The sequence below is a fragment of the Chlorocebus sabaeus genome, chromosome 9 (genome assembly GCF_047675955.1).
Source record: "Chlorocebus sabaeus isolate Y175 chromosome 9, mChlSab1.0.hap1, whole genome shotgun sequence".
Lineage (NCBI taxonomy): Eukaryota > Metazoa > Chordata > Mammalia > Primates > Cercopithecidae > Chlorocebus > Chlorocebus sabaeus.
Window position 1 is genome coordinate 50,669,257 of NC_132912.1, and position 13,825 is coordinate 50,683,081.

Genomic DNA, 13,825 nt, shown 5'->3' on the forward strand with positions numbered 1-13,825 from the left:
GACTGACAGGAGTACCTTGTTTTCCCTTCTCCTCCAACTCCCTAGCAGTGTCTCTATGGCCTGGTCCAGTACAGGGTCCCAGAGCATGTCTGGAAGAGGTGGATACGGTGGCCTGTGGGAACTGGGAAATATTTGGCTTGACTTTTGAATGAAGATGGGGAAACTTCCTTGGGCTATGGCCAGGGTGTCAGGTGGGCTACAAGAGCTCCTAGATGGCCTTCGAATCTAGGAAAAGAGGTCACAGCCACCCTCCGATGTCAGGGCTCCACAGAGCTCCCAACTTACTGAAAACATGAGGTGAGCCCAAAATCACATTGTAGAGCAAGTACCACAGGGGTCCCTGGGATGGCTGCCAAACTTGGGTTTTAGCAAAGCAAAACCAAAAACAAAAACCGTTTGTCAGAGGAAATATTTATGTGAAGCTCAATATATGGAATATATAGTGCAGTGGGCCCAAGGAAGAGGTCAGGAGCCCTCATGCTCAGCCTGTCCCCCAGGACCCATGGGTCCTTGTTGGCTCTGTGGAACCCAGTGTGAGGACCCGAGCTGCAGCGGGTAGACCTTGACCTTTTGGTACTGGCCAGACCTAGGAGTCCTTCCCATTCTTGGGCAGACCACTTAACTTGTCTGAGTCTCATGTCCTCAGCTGTCACACGGAGATCCTAAGGCCCCCTCTGCAGGGTCACTGTGAGGATTAAGTGGGATGAATGCATGTTAAGTGCCAAGCCCACAGGCTGGCACGTGAAAGGTCCTATTTGTCAGTCTGTAACACTGTCTGCCTGTGTGTGGTCTCCAGAAAGGCCAGGGCCTGGGTGACTGCATGGAAAAGAATAGATGTGTTGGTGGAAGGTCTGGATCGTGACCCTCAGGGCATCAGGGCTGAAGTGAGAGTCCAGTGAGGATATTCTCAGACTGACGGCTCTCATTCTTAGAAGCCAACTGGTGGAGAGACATGGGACTGACTGGAAGTGGGGACTGCATTTTGGAGACATGGTGCCCCAGCTCCCTGTGTGACTCAGGGAAGAAGACTGAGCCTCCTCGGAGAAGGTAATGGATGTGAATGCATGGCCACTGCATGCTCTGTGCCTTCCCTCACCAAGACAAGGGGCTTCTTACCTGATTGCAGCAGGCTACGATGATGTGCTCAGGCTCCGGCATGATGCTGCTGTTCTGGGCCACCAGCGTGTCCTGGGTATGGCCAGGGAGCCGGTAGGAGGAGAAGAGCCCATAGTATTGCTTCATACAAAGGGGCTGCCCTGACAGCTGGCCTTTGGCATAGTCAGTGGGAATGGTGCGGCTGAAGAAGAGGAGCAGAAAGGGAGGCAGCCACGAGGGGATGGCAGGGGTTGAGGGAAGACAGAGAATGGGTTTTATTGTAACTCGATCAGGCAAAATGGGGCACAGAACCCAGAATTGCATCACCATGGCAGATGCAGAGCTCAATTCTCCACTGTTTAAAGTAGTGGAGGGCCCCATTTCCGCAACCCATGGAGACCCTCAGAGTTTTCCCAAACCTCTGCCTCATGCGTGGCATGTGTAAACCCTGCCAGTTAGCCTTCTGTATCTTTGCTTATGCTGATCTTCTCTCAGCACGCGTTTACCCCAACCCCAGAACTCAACTGTTCTATTCAGAAAACTCCTTCAAGAGCCTACTCCTTTATCATCTCTTTTAGAAGCCTCTTCTGAGGTCAACACAGGAAGTTCTTTTTCCCTGTGGTCTCAGCATGCCTTTTGCCTGTCCTTCCTCTCTCCCTCCCTTTCTTCCCTCCATCCACCCATCCATCTATCCATCATACATCCATACATCCATACATCTACCATACATCCACCACTAAACATCCATCCCTCCTTCCACCTACCACCCACTCATCCATCCACCATCCACCCATCTATCCACCATCCATCCATTCTTCCATCCACCCATCCATCCACCAAGCATCCATCCATCCTTCCATCCACCATCCATCCATCCATCCACCATCCACTCATCTATCCACCATCCATCCATCTTTCCATTCACCCATCTTTCCAACCATCTATCCACCATCCATTCATCTTTCCATTCATCCATCCATCCATCCATCCGTCCATCCATCCATCCAGCCATCCTTCCGCTCTTTCAGCCAACAAATATTTGTGAACCACATCCTCTGTATAGACCAGGCACCATTCTGGGATATGGAGATTCGGCAGCAAATAAGACTGCAGCTCCTGCTCTACGGGGGTGCAGGTCCTAGGATGTGTAGGTGGGGAGTAGACCACAAGCAGCAAACCAGTGAACAGGAGACTTTCAGGTAGTGAGACAGAGTGTTGGCAGGGGCAGGAGGTGGTGACCAGGGGCAGTCTCACTGAGGCAGGTTGATTGAGCTGAGCCCTAAGGGTGAAATGTCCCACAGCACTGCAACTCAAAGTATGAGTATTGCACTGAACTGCTGTGACTGACCCATGACTTGGTGTAATGCCTGAACCCAGAAATGTTTGCAGCAATGTGATGGGAGTTTTATGTCTGCTGAATCCTGTAATAAAATATTTGGTCTCATATTTCATGCCATTTTTCTAGTAATCAATTTTTTTGTTGTTTTATACAAATTTTACAAAATGAAAGAAAATATATTGGTTCTTCCCCAGAGGCAGCTTGAGAAGCACTGGTCAAAGGCAGAGAGAAGCCAGTAGGGCTGAGGCCCAGTGAAGACAGGGCCAGAGAGGCGGGCAGGCAAGGTCTTGTGGGGCTCCAGCGGCAGTGGGGAGGAGCTATCACCTTATTCTTGGTGCAGTGAAAGCCCTCAGGAGGCTTCAGCACACAGGGGCACAACTGGGTTTCCATTTTGTTGTTTTACTGACCCTGCTTATAAGGGGAGAATGGACTGAAAGTTGTCACAGGAAGAACAAGGAAGGAGGCTGCGGCAGAGAAGGAAAGTGATGTCTCAAGTGAGGGCAGCAGGGAGGGAGGAGGGAGCTTGGGGACACAGTGGGGAGGGAGAATGACCACATCTGAGCACCATGGGTCACATGAGGGTGCAAGGGAAAAAGCAGAACACATACAGGTGACTTCTAGGTTCCCAGACTCACCAACAGGGCATGCACTAGTGCACTTACGGAGATGGCTCAACAAGGTATGGGAGGAGTTGGGGAGCTGGAAGGGAGAGGCGAAGCTTTCCTGGCTCATTTGTAATGACTGAGAGACACCCCAGTGGGGATGGTTGAGGCTTGGATGAGCGAGTGTGGGACTAAGGGGAAGGGACACAGCTGTATTTTGTGTCTGTTTATGTGACTTGCCCAACAGCCTAAGGACATTTTGAAGGGAGGATGAGGCCTTATTTCTCTTCATCTTCCCAGCATAACTACATTGCAAAGTGAATAAGTGAATTAATTAATTAATCAATTAAGGGTTCAAAACAGGCACTCAGGAAAATGTTCCAGTCTTAAGTCCTTTTCAGTCATTGGACATGGGAACCTCCATGTGGATATGCATGGGTATTCGTGTTTGTGTGAGTGTGCACACAAACATGTGAAAGTCTGGGATCAGAAGGAAAGTGAAGTCTTGTGGGGGCAGTCAGTGATGAATGGGCACCAAGTCCCCAGGCCCAGCTAGACAAGGCTATTTGAAAATAGGCAGGACAGTGAGCTGGAGGGGCGAGTTCTGGGAGGAAATGGAGCACTGTCCACGAAGAAGGGAGAGACCAAAGACACACCATGAGGAGACAGCAGTCCAGGGCCTAGTGACCCATGGCATTTAGAGAGGAGTGAGCAGAGCACCCAAGAGCGTGTGGTGCAGAAATGCCCTCACAGCCTGAGCTGCTCCACCCTGAGAGTCTGGGAACCCTGCCTGCCCCTCTCCAGAGGGAGCAGCCCTACCCTGGAGGGGCTGTGGGTCTGAGCCTCTGTCCCAAGGCTAGGTAAAGACTGAGTTGAGTCAAGTTGAACAGAGAGTGAAGTTTGCCCCTTGTCCCCTCCTTGCTCTGCCACCACCCAGCTGTGTGACCATGGATGAGTTACTTAACCTCTCTGAGTTGCAGCTTCGTCATCTCTGCAAGGGATGCTTCTTTGGGCCTCTCTGTCTCCTTCCAGCTTCTAATGCCCTTATAGTCTGTACCTTGAGAGACTTGGGTCCTCCAGATCCTCTTACTCTCCCTGCTGCTCTCAGATACCCTCCTGCTCTCCTAAGCTTGGCCAGGAGAGGGACTCTCCTCCTAAAATCAAAGAGAGCCTGCGGTGCTTTAGCAGCCCTCTCCATCTGTCAGAACAGCCTCGTGTCCACTGAACTTGGGGGGATTGAGGACACAGAGGCTCTGGCTGGAGACACCATTCCTCCAAGTGGCAAAGCAGGACTCCCATCACCTTACTCTAACAACTGTTTCTTCTCCGCCTTCCTATGTGTTCACCAGCTTCAAATGAATTCACTCCACCTTTGCACATATGTGTGGAGGGAGGGGGCATTTTTAAAAGATCAAGGAAGGATGGTGCTTGCCCCAGGAAAAGGAACAGTTAACAGTCAGGCCAGCTGGGCTAAAGGTCATCCTGATGGTGGGGGAGTGGGTGAGGGCAGGGACACCTGCTCCGTGCCAGGAGCCAGGAATGGGAATACAGAGTTGGAAAAAGACAAGGTCCCTGCAAGGGAGATGGACGCATAGGCAGACTGTGCTGGAACAGGGCACCACCCTCTCAGTCCTACCTGTCCAGCAGGGCCTTGTAGCTGAGTACACCAGAGATGAGGCTGGCTGCAAACCTGCAGGGAGAAGGGAGGCCTGAGCCTTTCCTCCCAGGGCCTGGCTTCCTCCCTCCGTCCCTCCCTCCTTCCATTCTGTCTCCCCTCCCTCCTTCCATTTCCCTTCCATCTCCTTCCTCTTCCCTCCCTTCTCTCTCCCTCCTCCCCGCTGCCAAACTCTATGATCCCCCATTGTATGCCAGCCTGCGTGCACTAATCAGATGTGGCTTCTGCACTAATCAGATGTGGTTCCTGCCCTCCAGCCCAGTGCCGTGAGCCCACCACAAGCCTTGGATTCAAAATGGTCCTTTGGTGAGAATTGGGGGTGGAGCAGCTCTTGGGGAGAAGAGAGGAAGCTGGAATCACCTTGAAGAGGAGAGGGAGCGGAGAGGGAGACGGAAGCCAGGAGAGGCCACAGAGCAGGTCAGAAGGGACGAAGGGTGAAGGGTGAGTTCTTCCTTGGAAAGGCCAGCCCTGGGGCTGGACAGGGCAGGACTCCTGGTCTTGTGGAACTGTTCTCCTGGGAAAAGCCAGTAATTTGGTCCCTTTCCCCCTACCCCCCAGTACTAAGGAAAAGGAAATTGAGTGCTTGGGGAAAGGCACTGGAGAAACGACCAGCGGGAACTGTCATCCTGGGATGCTGGGCCTGGCTTAATTGCACCGGGACGAAAATACTCCTCAGATGCAGTTGTGAGAACTGTTTTCAGAAGTCATTCATCCGTCCACACCTTCCTTCTTCCCTGGGGAGACCCCAGCTACAGTGGGAGGGAAGGCTGGCCAGCTGGTAGGGTGGGATGGGGAGGTCTTCCTAGCGTGGTTAAGCCCGGCCCAGAGGTGAGGTGGACCCTGCCTGTTGCCCTTGGGCCACTTTGGCCTGCCCTCTGCCCTCCCTCTAAACTGTCCCCACCATTTGTCCCACTCAGGTCTTAAGACCAGACTCTGAGAGACTCCAGAAGGGAAACCCTTTCTCCCTGCCCCCATCCTCCATCGTCATCAGCGGCCAGAGGCCCTTCCAACGGCTCAGTGAGCTCTGAAATTACAGCAGATGGCACAGGCTCTGGCTGCTGGCAGGGAGGAATTGTTTCCAGCCTTCTGGGGCCTCAGTTTAGAGCTGCGGGCTCTGGAGGGAAGCAGAGGCCCTCTCAGACAGCCTGGGGCAGTGTTTCCCACGGACAAGTACTGGCATGGTCCAGGGCCACACGCCTCCTCTCAGGGCCTCAGCCAGGTGGAGGCTGTGGGGATATTTGGACCCATGACCTCCATGAGTGCCCATTCCACTGCAAGATAAATACAGACTAAGGCTGATCGTGTGATTGTCACTCGAGTGCAGCCACACCTAACCTTGCTCCCCACCTGATGGCCTGGACGTCCACTGTCTCAGGGCATTTGGCCACAGGAAGCTCAGCTGAGGCTCCAGCTTCAGCCTTTCTTTGCTGGCGCTGGGGTAAGGGCCCCTGCCTTGAGTGGGTCCCCAGGTTATGAGCTAGGAGCACCGAGGCCTCACCTCAGCTGGTCATCGGTGCCAGGGAAGTGCTGCCGAGCAAAGATCACGGCCGGGCTGGAGTTGACGGGCAGGGCCAGGCGGTTGTTGAGATACATGTCATTCAGCCAGTACTCAGACACCTGCCAGGGAGGGCGGGAAGGGCTGTCACATCCCTCCAAACAGTCCTATCCTGACAGCCCCGAGAGAAAATTGGGACACTTCACCAGAGCATTAATTCATTCATTCCACAAATATATGCTGAGCCCCACGTATGTGCCAGGAGCTTCCCAGTCCACCGGGCCTGTCCTTCACCTTTGCGCCCTCCTGTCTCCTTTCTTCTTTCCCAGTCCCCATCCTGGTGGCTTGGTGCTACATCACTGTCCTCTGCCTGTCCTTATAGGTGTCTCCTTCCTGCCTTTCACCCTCTCTTCTTTCCTGATGCGATCTCTGTCCCCATCTGTCCCCTATTCCTGTCCCCGATTTGTCCTTCTCTTTCTCTATCCATATTTCCCGTGCCTCATCTTGTTTGTTTCCCATCCTTGTCCCTTCCTAGTCCTCCAATCCACGCCACCTGCCTGTTCCCACCCCTATCCTCCATCCTTGTCCCTCGTCTCTCCTTCTGCCCTGTCTTTGTCCCCTACCTGCCTCTCACCAAATTCCCTCTGTCTCCAGGTCTGCCTCCTGCCCCTCTTCTGTGGGTCCCTTGTCTGCCCCTCTTACCCAGTTGGCTGTCTTCTCCTGCCGCTCCAACAGTTTCTGCTGCAGGGTCTCACCGAGGCCACCAGGGGCCCCGAACCGCTGCACAATGGCCTGGCTCTTCCTGAACTTCTCCTCAGGCACCAGGTGTCGCATGCACTGCAGGTACGTGGCCAGGGTCTGCTGCAGGGGGGGCACGGGCAGTTTGGGCAGCCCCTGGAGAAGAGGGTTCATAAGGCATTGTGCCTCTCGTATGTGCGCCCCATGCCTGTCCCCAGGTTGGTCCCTAGTATCTGTGTCGTTCTGCCCCTGTGTTGTTCTCTACCCTGGGGCCTGTCCATTTCTAGGGCTCAGCTCAGCAAAATTATGAATTTAGGAAGTTTTGGTTTGGCGTCCCTGACCTCACCGTGCTCTGTCCCCAGAAAGGGGTAAAGTGTAGAGGAAAATATGGTGATATTGGCACCAGACAGACCTGGGTTTGTACCCTGACCCTGCCACTGACCAGCTCTGCAAACTTGGGCAAGTCACCCTCCCTCTGTGCCTCAGTTTCTTCCTCTGTAGAATGGGAGTAGTAACCCCTATCTCTCATAGGATCAAACAGATAACAGATATGAAAGGGCTTTTAAGCCACAAAGGATGGATCTAAGATGAAATAGTCCTGTTATTGATATTGTTGGCTACTGGTGACTCTTAATTTAGGATTGTTCCCAGCTGGGGCTCCAGAATCTGATTGATCTCTGGACCTGAAGGGGGCACTCTTAAGGAGAGATTTGGAAGGATAAAAGATGGTTTTGGATGAGAGACAATTCAGCGCTGCCCTAATGACTAGAATCCTACAAGAGGTTTCCTCAGAAGATGATTCATGCCCTGAGCTTCATATAAGTCCCTCCTACTTATAAAACCCAGGCAGGGGATTTTGTTTCATGTGGGTGTTAGGGGCAGTGGGGGGAATGCAGTGAATGTCCTTCCTCTCCGAATCTCTCCAAGCCTCTGCTCCTCATCCATAGGACATAAATAATAATTCCTACCTGAGAGGAACACAGAGAGAATTAAATGGGGGAAACAACTGGCCTCGGATAGGCACATCTAAAATGTTACGACCTTGCTGTCTTATACTTCCAGAAGAATTCCCAGGTGGAAACCCATACCCTTTGGGGGCCCCAAAGTGTGGCTAGAGCCTGGGAAGAACCCCCCGACTCCGCCCTCCTATCCGCATGCTGTGCCTCTCAGTTTGCCAGCAGCTTTCACCACAGAAGGCTTCTGTGTGGCTTCAATTTTGTGACTTCCCATTTATTTATGAGGAAACTGAGTCCCAGAGAGTGGAGTAGCTAGTCCAAGGTAACATACAAATCTGATGGCAGACAAGGAGCTAAAATCAGTCTTCCATGTCCACTCTGCTTATTTCTCCTGGGTCCTTCTCTCCCTTCCCTTTCACTCCCTTTTCCATTCCTTTCCTCTTCTTGTCCCTCACTTGGCCAGTGACAATAGGAAGGCAGAACTTATAATAATATTGCTTAAATTGTCCAATTTCTTCTCCTGTAAAATGGGGGTAGTGAGCCCTCCCTCTCATAGGATTAAAGACTTAATGCATGTGAGAGTGCTTTTAAGCCATGAAGGATGGATCTAAGATGAAATAGTCCTGTTACTGATATTGTTGGCTGCTAGTCACTCTTAATTTATAAACTGTTCTCAGCTGGGGCTCCAGAATCTAACTGATCTCCAGACCTGAGGGGCGGGAGGCAGACCTGGAGAGATTTGGAAGGATGAAAGATGGCTTTGGATGAGAGACATAATTCAGTGCTGCCCTAATGACCAGAATTCTGCAACATGGTTCCTGGGACACGCTGGTAGACAGTGAGGCACCTTCCTTCAGGGGCTTCTTCTCTGTGCAGTGATGAGTTTCCATGAGACAGTAAAGGTTCCTCCCCGTAGGCTGCAGAGTGAAGGGGCCCCTTAAAAGCACCTCCTTCTCTGCCCCTGCTGCTGATGGATGAATGGCGGCCCTCTGCCTGTCTGATCCTGCCTCTAGGGTTCACTTCTCTGGTAGGGGTGGGGTGTCAATGCCAACTATGGGCTGCTTCTGCCCTGGGGAATGATGCGAGGACAGATCTGGGCAGCATCCCAGGCTGCCCTGCTCAACCCCAGCGAGCCAGGTCTGGGCCTCCAACCCAGCTGTTCTGGTTCTTCCATCTCTTGCGGTGGGGGGTGGTCTGTGTGATGGGTGGGTGGGTGGGTGAGCACCTACAGAAAGCCCAGCCCAGTTAATGGCCTGGCCAAAAGGGCCCACAAGTCTGGCTAGAGCCTCTACCAGACACTGCCCGCCGCCTTCTAGGCTCTGACAGTGCGCTGTGACTTAGCCTGGCTAACAGGGAATCAGCAGTGGGTAAAAAGGAATAAAGCAGGAAATCGCAGCTCAGACATCTCAGCACCCCCAGGGATCCTCCCCAGACTCTCCCAGACTTCTAGCCCTGTACTAAGAGGGTCTTTGGACCTGGGAGTCTCAGGTAATACTCCAAAACTCTGTATTTCCTGGGCAGTTCATGTGAGTCAGCTCCTGGGCTGAACTCAGAGACGATGGAGAAACAGAGCCTGCTCTTAAGGAAGCCACAGCCCAATGGGGTGGGTGGAGAAGCATGCCAGTGGACCAGAGGTGACAACAGATGTTTGTCAGCTGCAGAGGTCAGGGCAATGGAGTGAGCAGCTTCTTGGGGAGAAGCCAGAAAATTCTGCTCAGGGTTTCAAATGAGGGCTTGGGGAAGGGGGAACAGGGAAGAGGAGTGGAAAAAAGACAAGTGTGGGAATGGGGAAAGGAAACACATGCAGCAACCTGAAATCAGGTGTGTTGCTCTGCCACCCGAAGGCTGGCTGGGGTGGGAGGGAGGATGCCTGCCCAGGGAGGATGGCATTGTCTCAGGCCAGTGGAGAACATGGTGCCTAAGGCTCCAAGGCTGAACTAGTGACAGCAGCTGGAGCTGGGACTTCCTGGGCTTGGAGTAGGAATTCAGCCCCACCCTAAGGCAAAATCACTGGGCTCAAAGCTATCAGAAGTGGAAGCTGGGATGAAGAGAGGCCCTGAAAGGAAAGATAGTGCCTAGCCTGGCCTAGGGATTTGGAAGTTTAGCTCTTAGCATTCCCTTGGCACCCTGAGGCCCATCTCAGCCCCTCCAGGCCCTTCTGGGATCCTCAGCAAGCTGGGGGCGGGGCTGTAGCCTGGGCCTCGTGCCAGTAGAGGGCAGGGCTGGGGCCAGGCAAATGCTGGGGGCCAGTCCCAGTCAGGACTGTTCTGGAAGCAAGGGCATGTGGGTAGGGAAAGCAGGGTTGAGATAGGACTCCAAAAGTCACTCACAGACTCCTCCTCACTGCTGGGAGTTTTTGCCGCCATCTTATGGGGGACCTTTTCCAGGATGGGTGTCTTGGTGAGTCCTGGTCCAGGGATGCAGAGTGTGGACCTGGGGACCAAGAAGTGAGAAGCATCAACACAGCAGCCACATAGACCTATCACAAACCCTCCACCTCCCACCAACAGACCCCTACCCCAGCTCCATGAGGAGGCCAGAGCCTGACAGCGGTATATAGGGGTCTCATTGTAGGCCTGGCCCCAGCCTCGAGTTCCAGCTGTGTGTGCTGACCACAGTGTTCTCTCTGGGCCCCCATATGGGAGACAATGGTTTCTAAAGTGAGGGTCTGCTCTCATGGGGCTGTTGCCACCCAAGGCCAGCTGACCACCCCAAGGCAATCCAAATCCACCAGGGGTTGCTGGCGGAGTGCTGGTTTTGTTCCTGCGTGGAATCCAATAGATAAGTGCTTTGCTGATCAAGCTCTCTCTTTCCCACTAGCTTCTCAAGGGTAAGACCATACCTACTGTGCTCAGGGCTTCATCTCTGGGGCCTGGCCACATCTCTGGTGTGGAGTAGGGTGAATTTCCTCATTTGGTTGACTGAGGGAAACCAATGCATGTGTGGGTGAATGGAGGCCTTTAAGGCCCTGTGCTCCAGGATGCATCTGGGATAATTGGGAGCCTGACCTGTGGCCAGGGCAGGGAGACTCTGGGCCTGCTGGAGGGACTGTGACCTAGGCAGTCTCGGGTCTGCAGGCTGCCTGTGTAGATGCCATGGGAGTGCCCAGGGAGGTATGTAGGGAGGCAGGGCAGCCAGGGCCCCTAGGGGTCACCAGCCTTAGTCTGGGGAGAGGCAGATTAATTTTGAAGGTACAGTAGAAGTGAGCCAGGCCAAGAGGGCAAAGACTGTTATTATTAGGCTGTGGATCACAATTGCTATCCTCTGAGATCCCCCTGAACCTAAGCCTCCACAGGCACATACTGATGTTTTCCACCAGCCCACACTCTATTCTCTCTCAAATCTAAAGCTGATGTTTAGCTCATTTCCTCACCCCTCTCCCCGCCCAACACCACCCCTACCCAGAGGCAAGCATGGTCCACGTATGGGCACATGGCAGGGTTGTTGCCAGGAACAGAGAGTCTAGAAAGATGGATGAACCAGGCCCAAAGATGGAGGAGCCTGGGGCTGCCTTGCAGCGCTGGGCAAAGAATGTAAAGCCCTTGCTGACACAGTGCAGGGACACTCTCTACTGGCTGGTTCCCAGGCCTCCCAGTGCTGTGGGTTCGTAGGGGCTGCCCCCAACTGCAAAGTGAAAGAGGTGGCATCCTGGTGAGGATTCACCAGAGCATGGCAGTCTTTTGAGGGGACAGCAAGGACAAGGTCAGGTTGGAAAAGGACCTGCAGACAATGCAGCCAATGCCTCCTTTTGCTCTGGCCCAGACCCTCCCACCCCCACATTTGGGAGACACTAGTCAGGCCTCAGGGACCTTGAGCATGAAGAAGAGGGCAGAACTGGGTGGGATGGTTTCCTGGTGGTCCCACCTGCCAGCTCCTCTTCCTGCATCACTACTGAGCGGATGCCTAGAGGGTGTATGTGTGAATATGTCTGTCTGTCTGTCTGTTTTGTGCCTCCCACCCATGATCCTGCCAGCCTGGCTTTCCAAGGGCTGCCTGCTCTGCCCGGAAGGTCCAACCCCAGTCTGGCCGGTCATCACAGGCTGTCATCGGCTATGTCCTGGCTCAGACTTGCCACCAGCGGCTGATCCTTCTTCCCTACCCCCTGCTCCCGGGAGAGGCGGTTGTGAACCAACAATTCAGGCCAGTCGGGTCAGACCCGCGGACCCTCCGACTAGACACAGAAAGTGCTTAGCAGATGCTGGGCCAAGTGAAGTGAGAACATGCGCTTGGAGTCCCGAAGCCCTGATGGTCAAGCCTCCCCAAGACCAGGCAAAGAAGCAGTGCAATCCTGCAGCTTCCCAGCTGACCCCCGACGGCCGCTGCTGCGCAGGACTCGGAGGATTCCACGAGTCCTTGGGCCTCTGGGCCCCGGTGCTGTCCCTGGATAGAGCCCCCGACCGCCGCCCTTGCTCCCGGCACCGCGCTCCGCCAGCCCAGCCCAGCCCTGCTTCTCACCTGCTCTCCTCGGCTCTGCTGCCTCGGCCGCCGCTGCACCGCACCACTCAGGAGTGTGGGCGGGGGTGTGAGCCGGAAGGGGTGGGGGGCGTGTCGCAGCGCGAGGGTGGGGGCTGCCGCCTGGGTTCCGGGCAGGGCCTCCGACGTCGCCCAGGTCCCCGCCGCCACCCGACTGGAGAAAGCAAGCTGGCCGCACTTCTCTCCTTCCTCTTGTTCCTCCTCCCTCCTCTCTCTTGCATTTCCTCCCTCCCGCAGGACCCCCTTCTTCTCTCTTCTTCGCGGTCCTCAGTCCCCCATCCCTTCCCCTGCTTCCCGCCCAGGGATCCCAGCTCCTGGCCCCCAGAATCTACCTGGAGGGCTTCCTGGAGGAACTAGAGCAACAAATTTAGGCTCTAGAAGGGGTCCAGAACACTGTCCCACCCACGCCCCCTGCCCCTAGCTCACCATTCTCCTGTCACGGCACTTCCCCAACCCCATTATTCTAGCCGTGGGGTGCTGCTGCTCAGAGTCCTGGAGAGGGTTGGGTCTGAGGAAGTCTCTGCTCTCTGCCCTCCTCTCCCCACCATCCAGGCCAGTCTCAAACCCTACTACACCGTCTTTCAAAATAAGAAGAATAAACAATAACTGGGTTCAATGTTCACACAGGACTTCCCTTTCTGTTACCATCCAATTCCTGCTGGCACTGTGGGTGGGGAGCAGAGGTGGGTGCTACAGACTTGGGACAATCCTAATGGCAGACACGGGGATGCTTAAGGACTGCGGCAAGAGGCAGACTTTCCTTTCAGACCAAAGCATCCCCCACCCCAGATAGAGACCCCCACACACAAACAGCACAGACAGACTGACAAAGGCAGACTCCGCCCAGGCACACACAGCCCGACTCGCAGATCGAGGACAGACATGCGCACAACTGCAGAGCAGACCCCCACAGAGGCAGCAAACACACAGGCGACCCTGACCAGCCGCTTCTTCATGCTGGGATGGGAAGACTCTGCCTCCATCATCAGACTACGGTCTTGGGAACAGGGAGTGTTGCGCAAACGCTGGCCTGAGGCTCTCAGGGCTGGGACTAAGGATGGGAAACTTTCCTGACAGTCCTGGGCCGCTGCTCCCACTCAGGATAGGGTGGCAGTGGGGGTTGGCACCAGGTCGCACACTCGCATCTCTCCCTTCAAGACTCAGACCCTCAGAACTGACAGGGACACAGCAAACACCCACCATGGCTCCCCAACTCCTCCTAGGACAGAGCCTAGTTCTCTAATAAACACACACATATCACATCATACACACATTTCCAGAGGTCGGACTCTAAAAGATGGGCCGTTTTTCTTCCTCTGCTGGAATGCTCGGCTCCTACTCCTTTCTCAAAGCCTGAACGGGGCGGGGATTCTGGTCTAAAGGGAAGCTCAGCCCAGGCGCCTTAGAGTTCTGTGGATGGTTTGAGGCGTGTCCTCAAAGGGCGGGGCCTGG

At 54.3% G+C, this 13,825-nt stretch overlaps 1 protein-coding gene across 1 annotated transcript in view; it reads right to left on the bottom strand.

The window, feature by feature from the left end:
• Positions 1 to 13,329, bottom strand: part of CHAT (choline O-acetyltransferase) — a 53,457-nt gene extending 40,128 nt beyond the window's left edge. Inside the window, exons 1-7 of the mRNA XM_007962564.3 lie at positions 13,237 to 13,329; positions 12,349 to 12,701; positions 10,231 to 10,333; positions 6,909 to 7,100; positions 6,210 to 6,328; positions 4,673 to 4,726; positions 1,117 to 1,297 (exon numbers count right to left, since the gene is read on the bottom strand). Of these exons, the coding sequence (XP_007960755.3) occupies positions 1,117 to 1,297; positions 4,673 to 4,726; positions 6,210 to 6,328; positions 6,909 to 7,100; positions 10,231 to 10,333; positions 12,349 to 12,701; positions 13,237 to 13,329 (1,095 nt within the window). The remainder of the gene's footprint in view (positions 1 to 1,116; positions 1,298 to 4,672; positions 4,727 to 6,209; positions 6,329 to 6,908; positions 7,101 to 10,230; positions 10,334 to 12,348; positions 12,702 to 13,236) is intronic.
• Between the last annotated feature and the right edge of the window lie 496 nt (positions 13,330 to 13,825).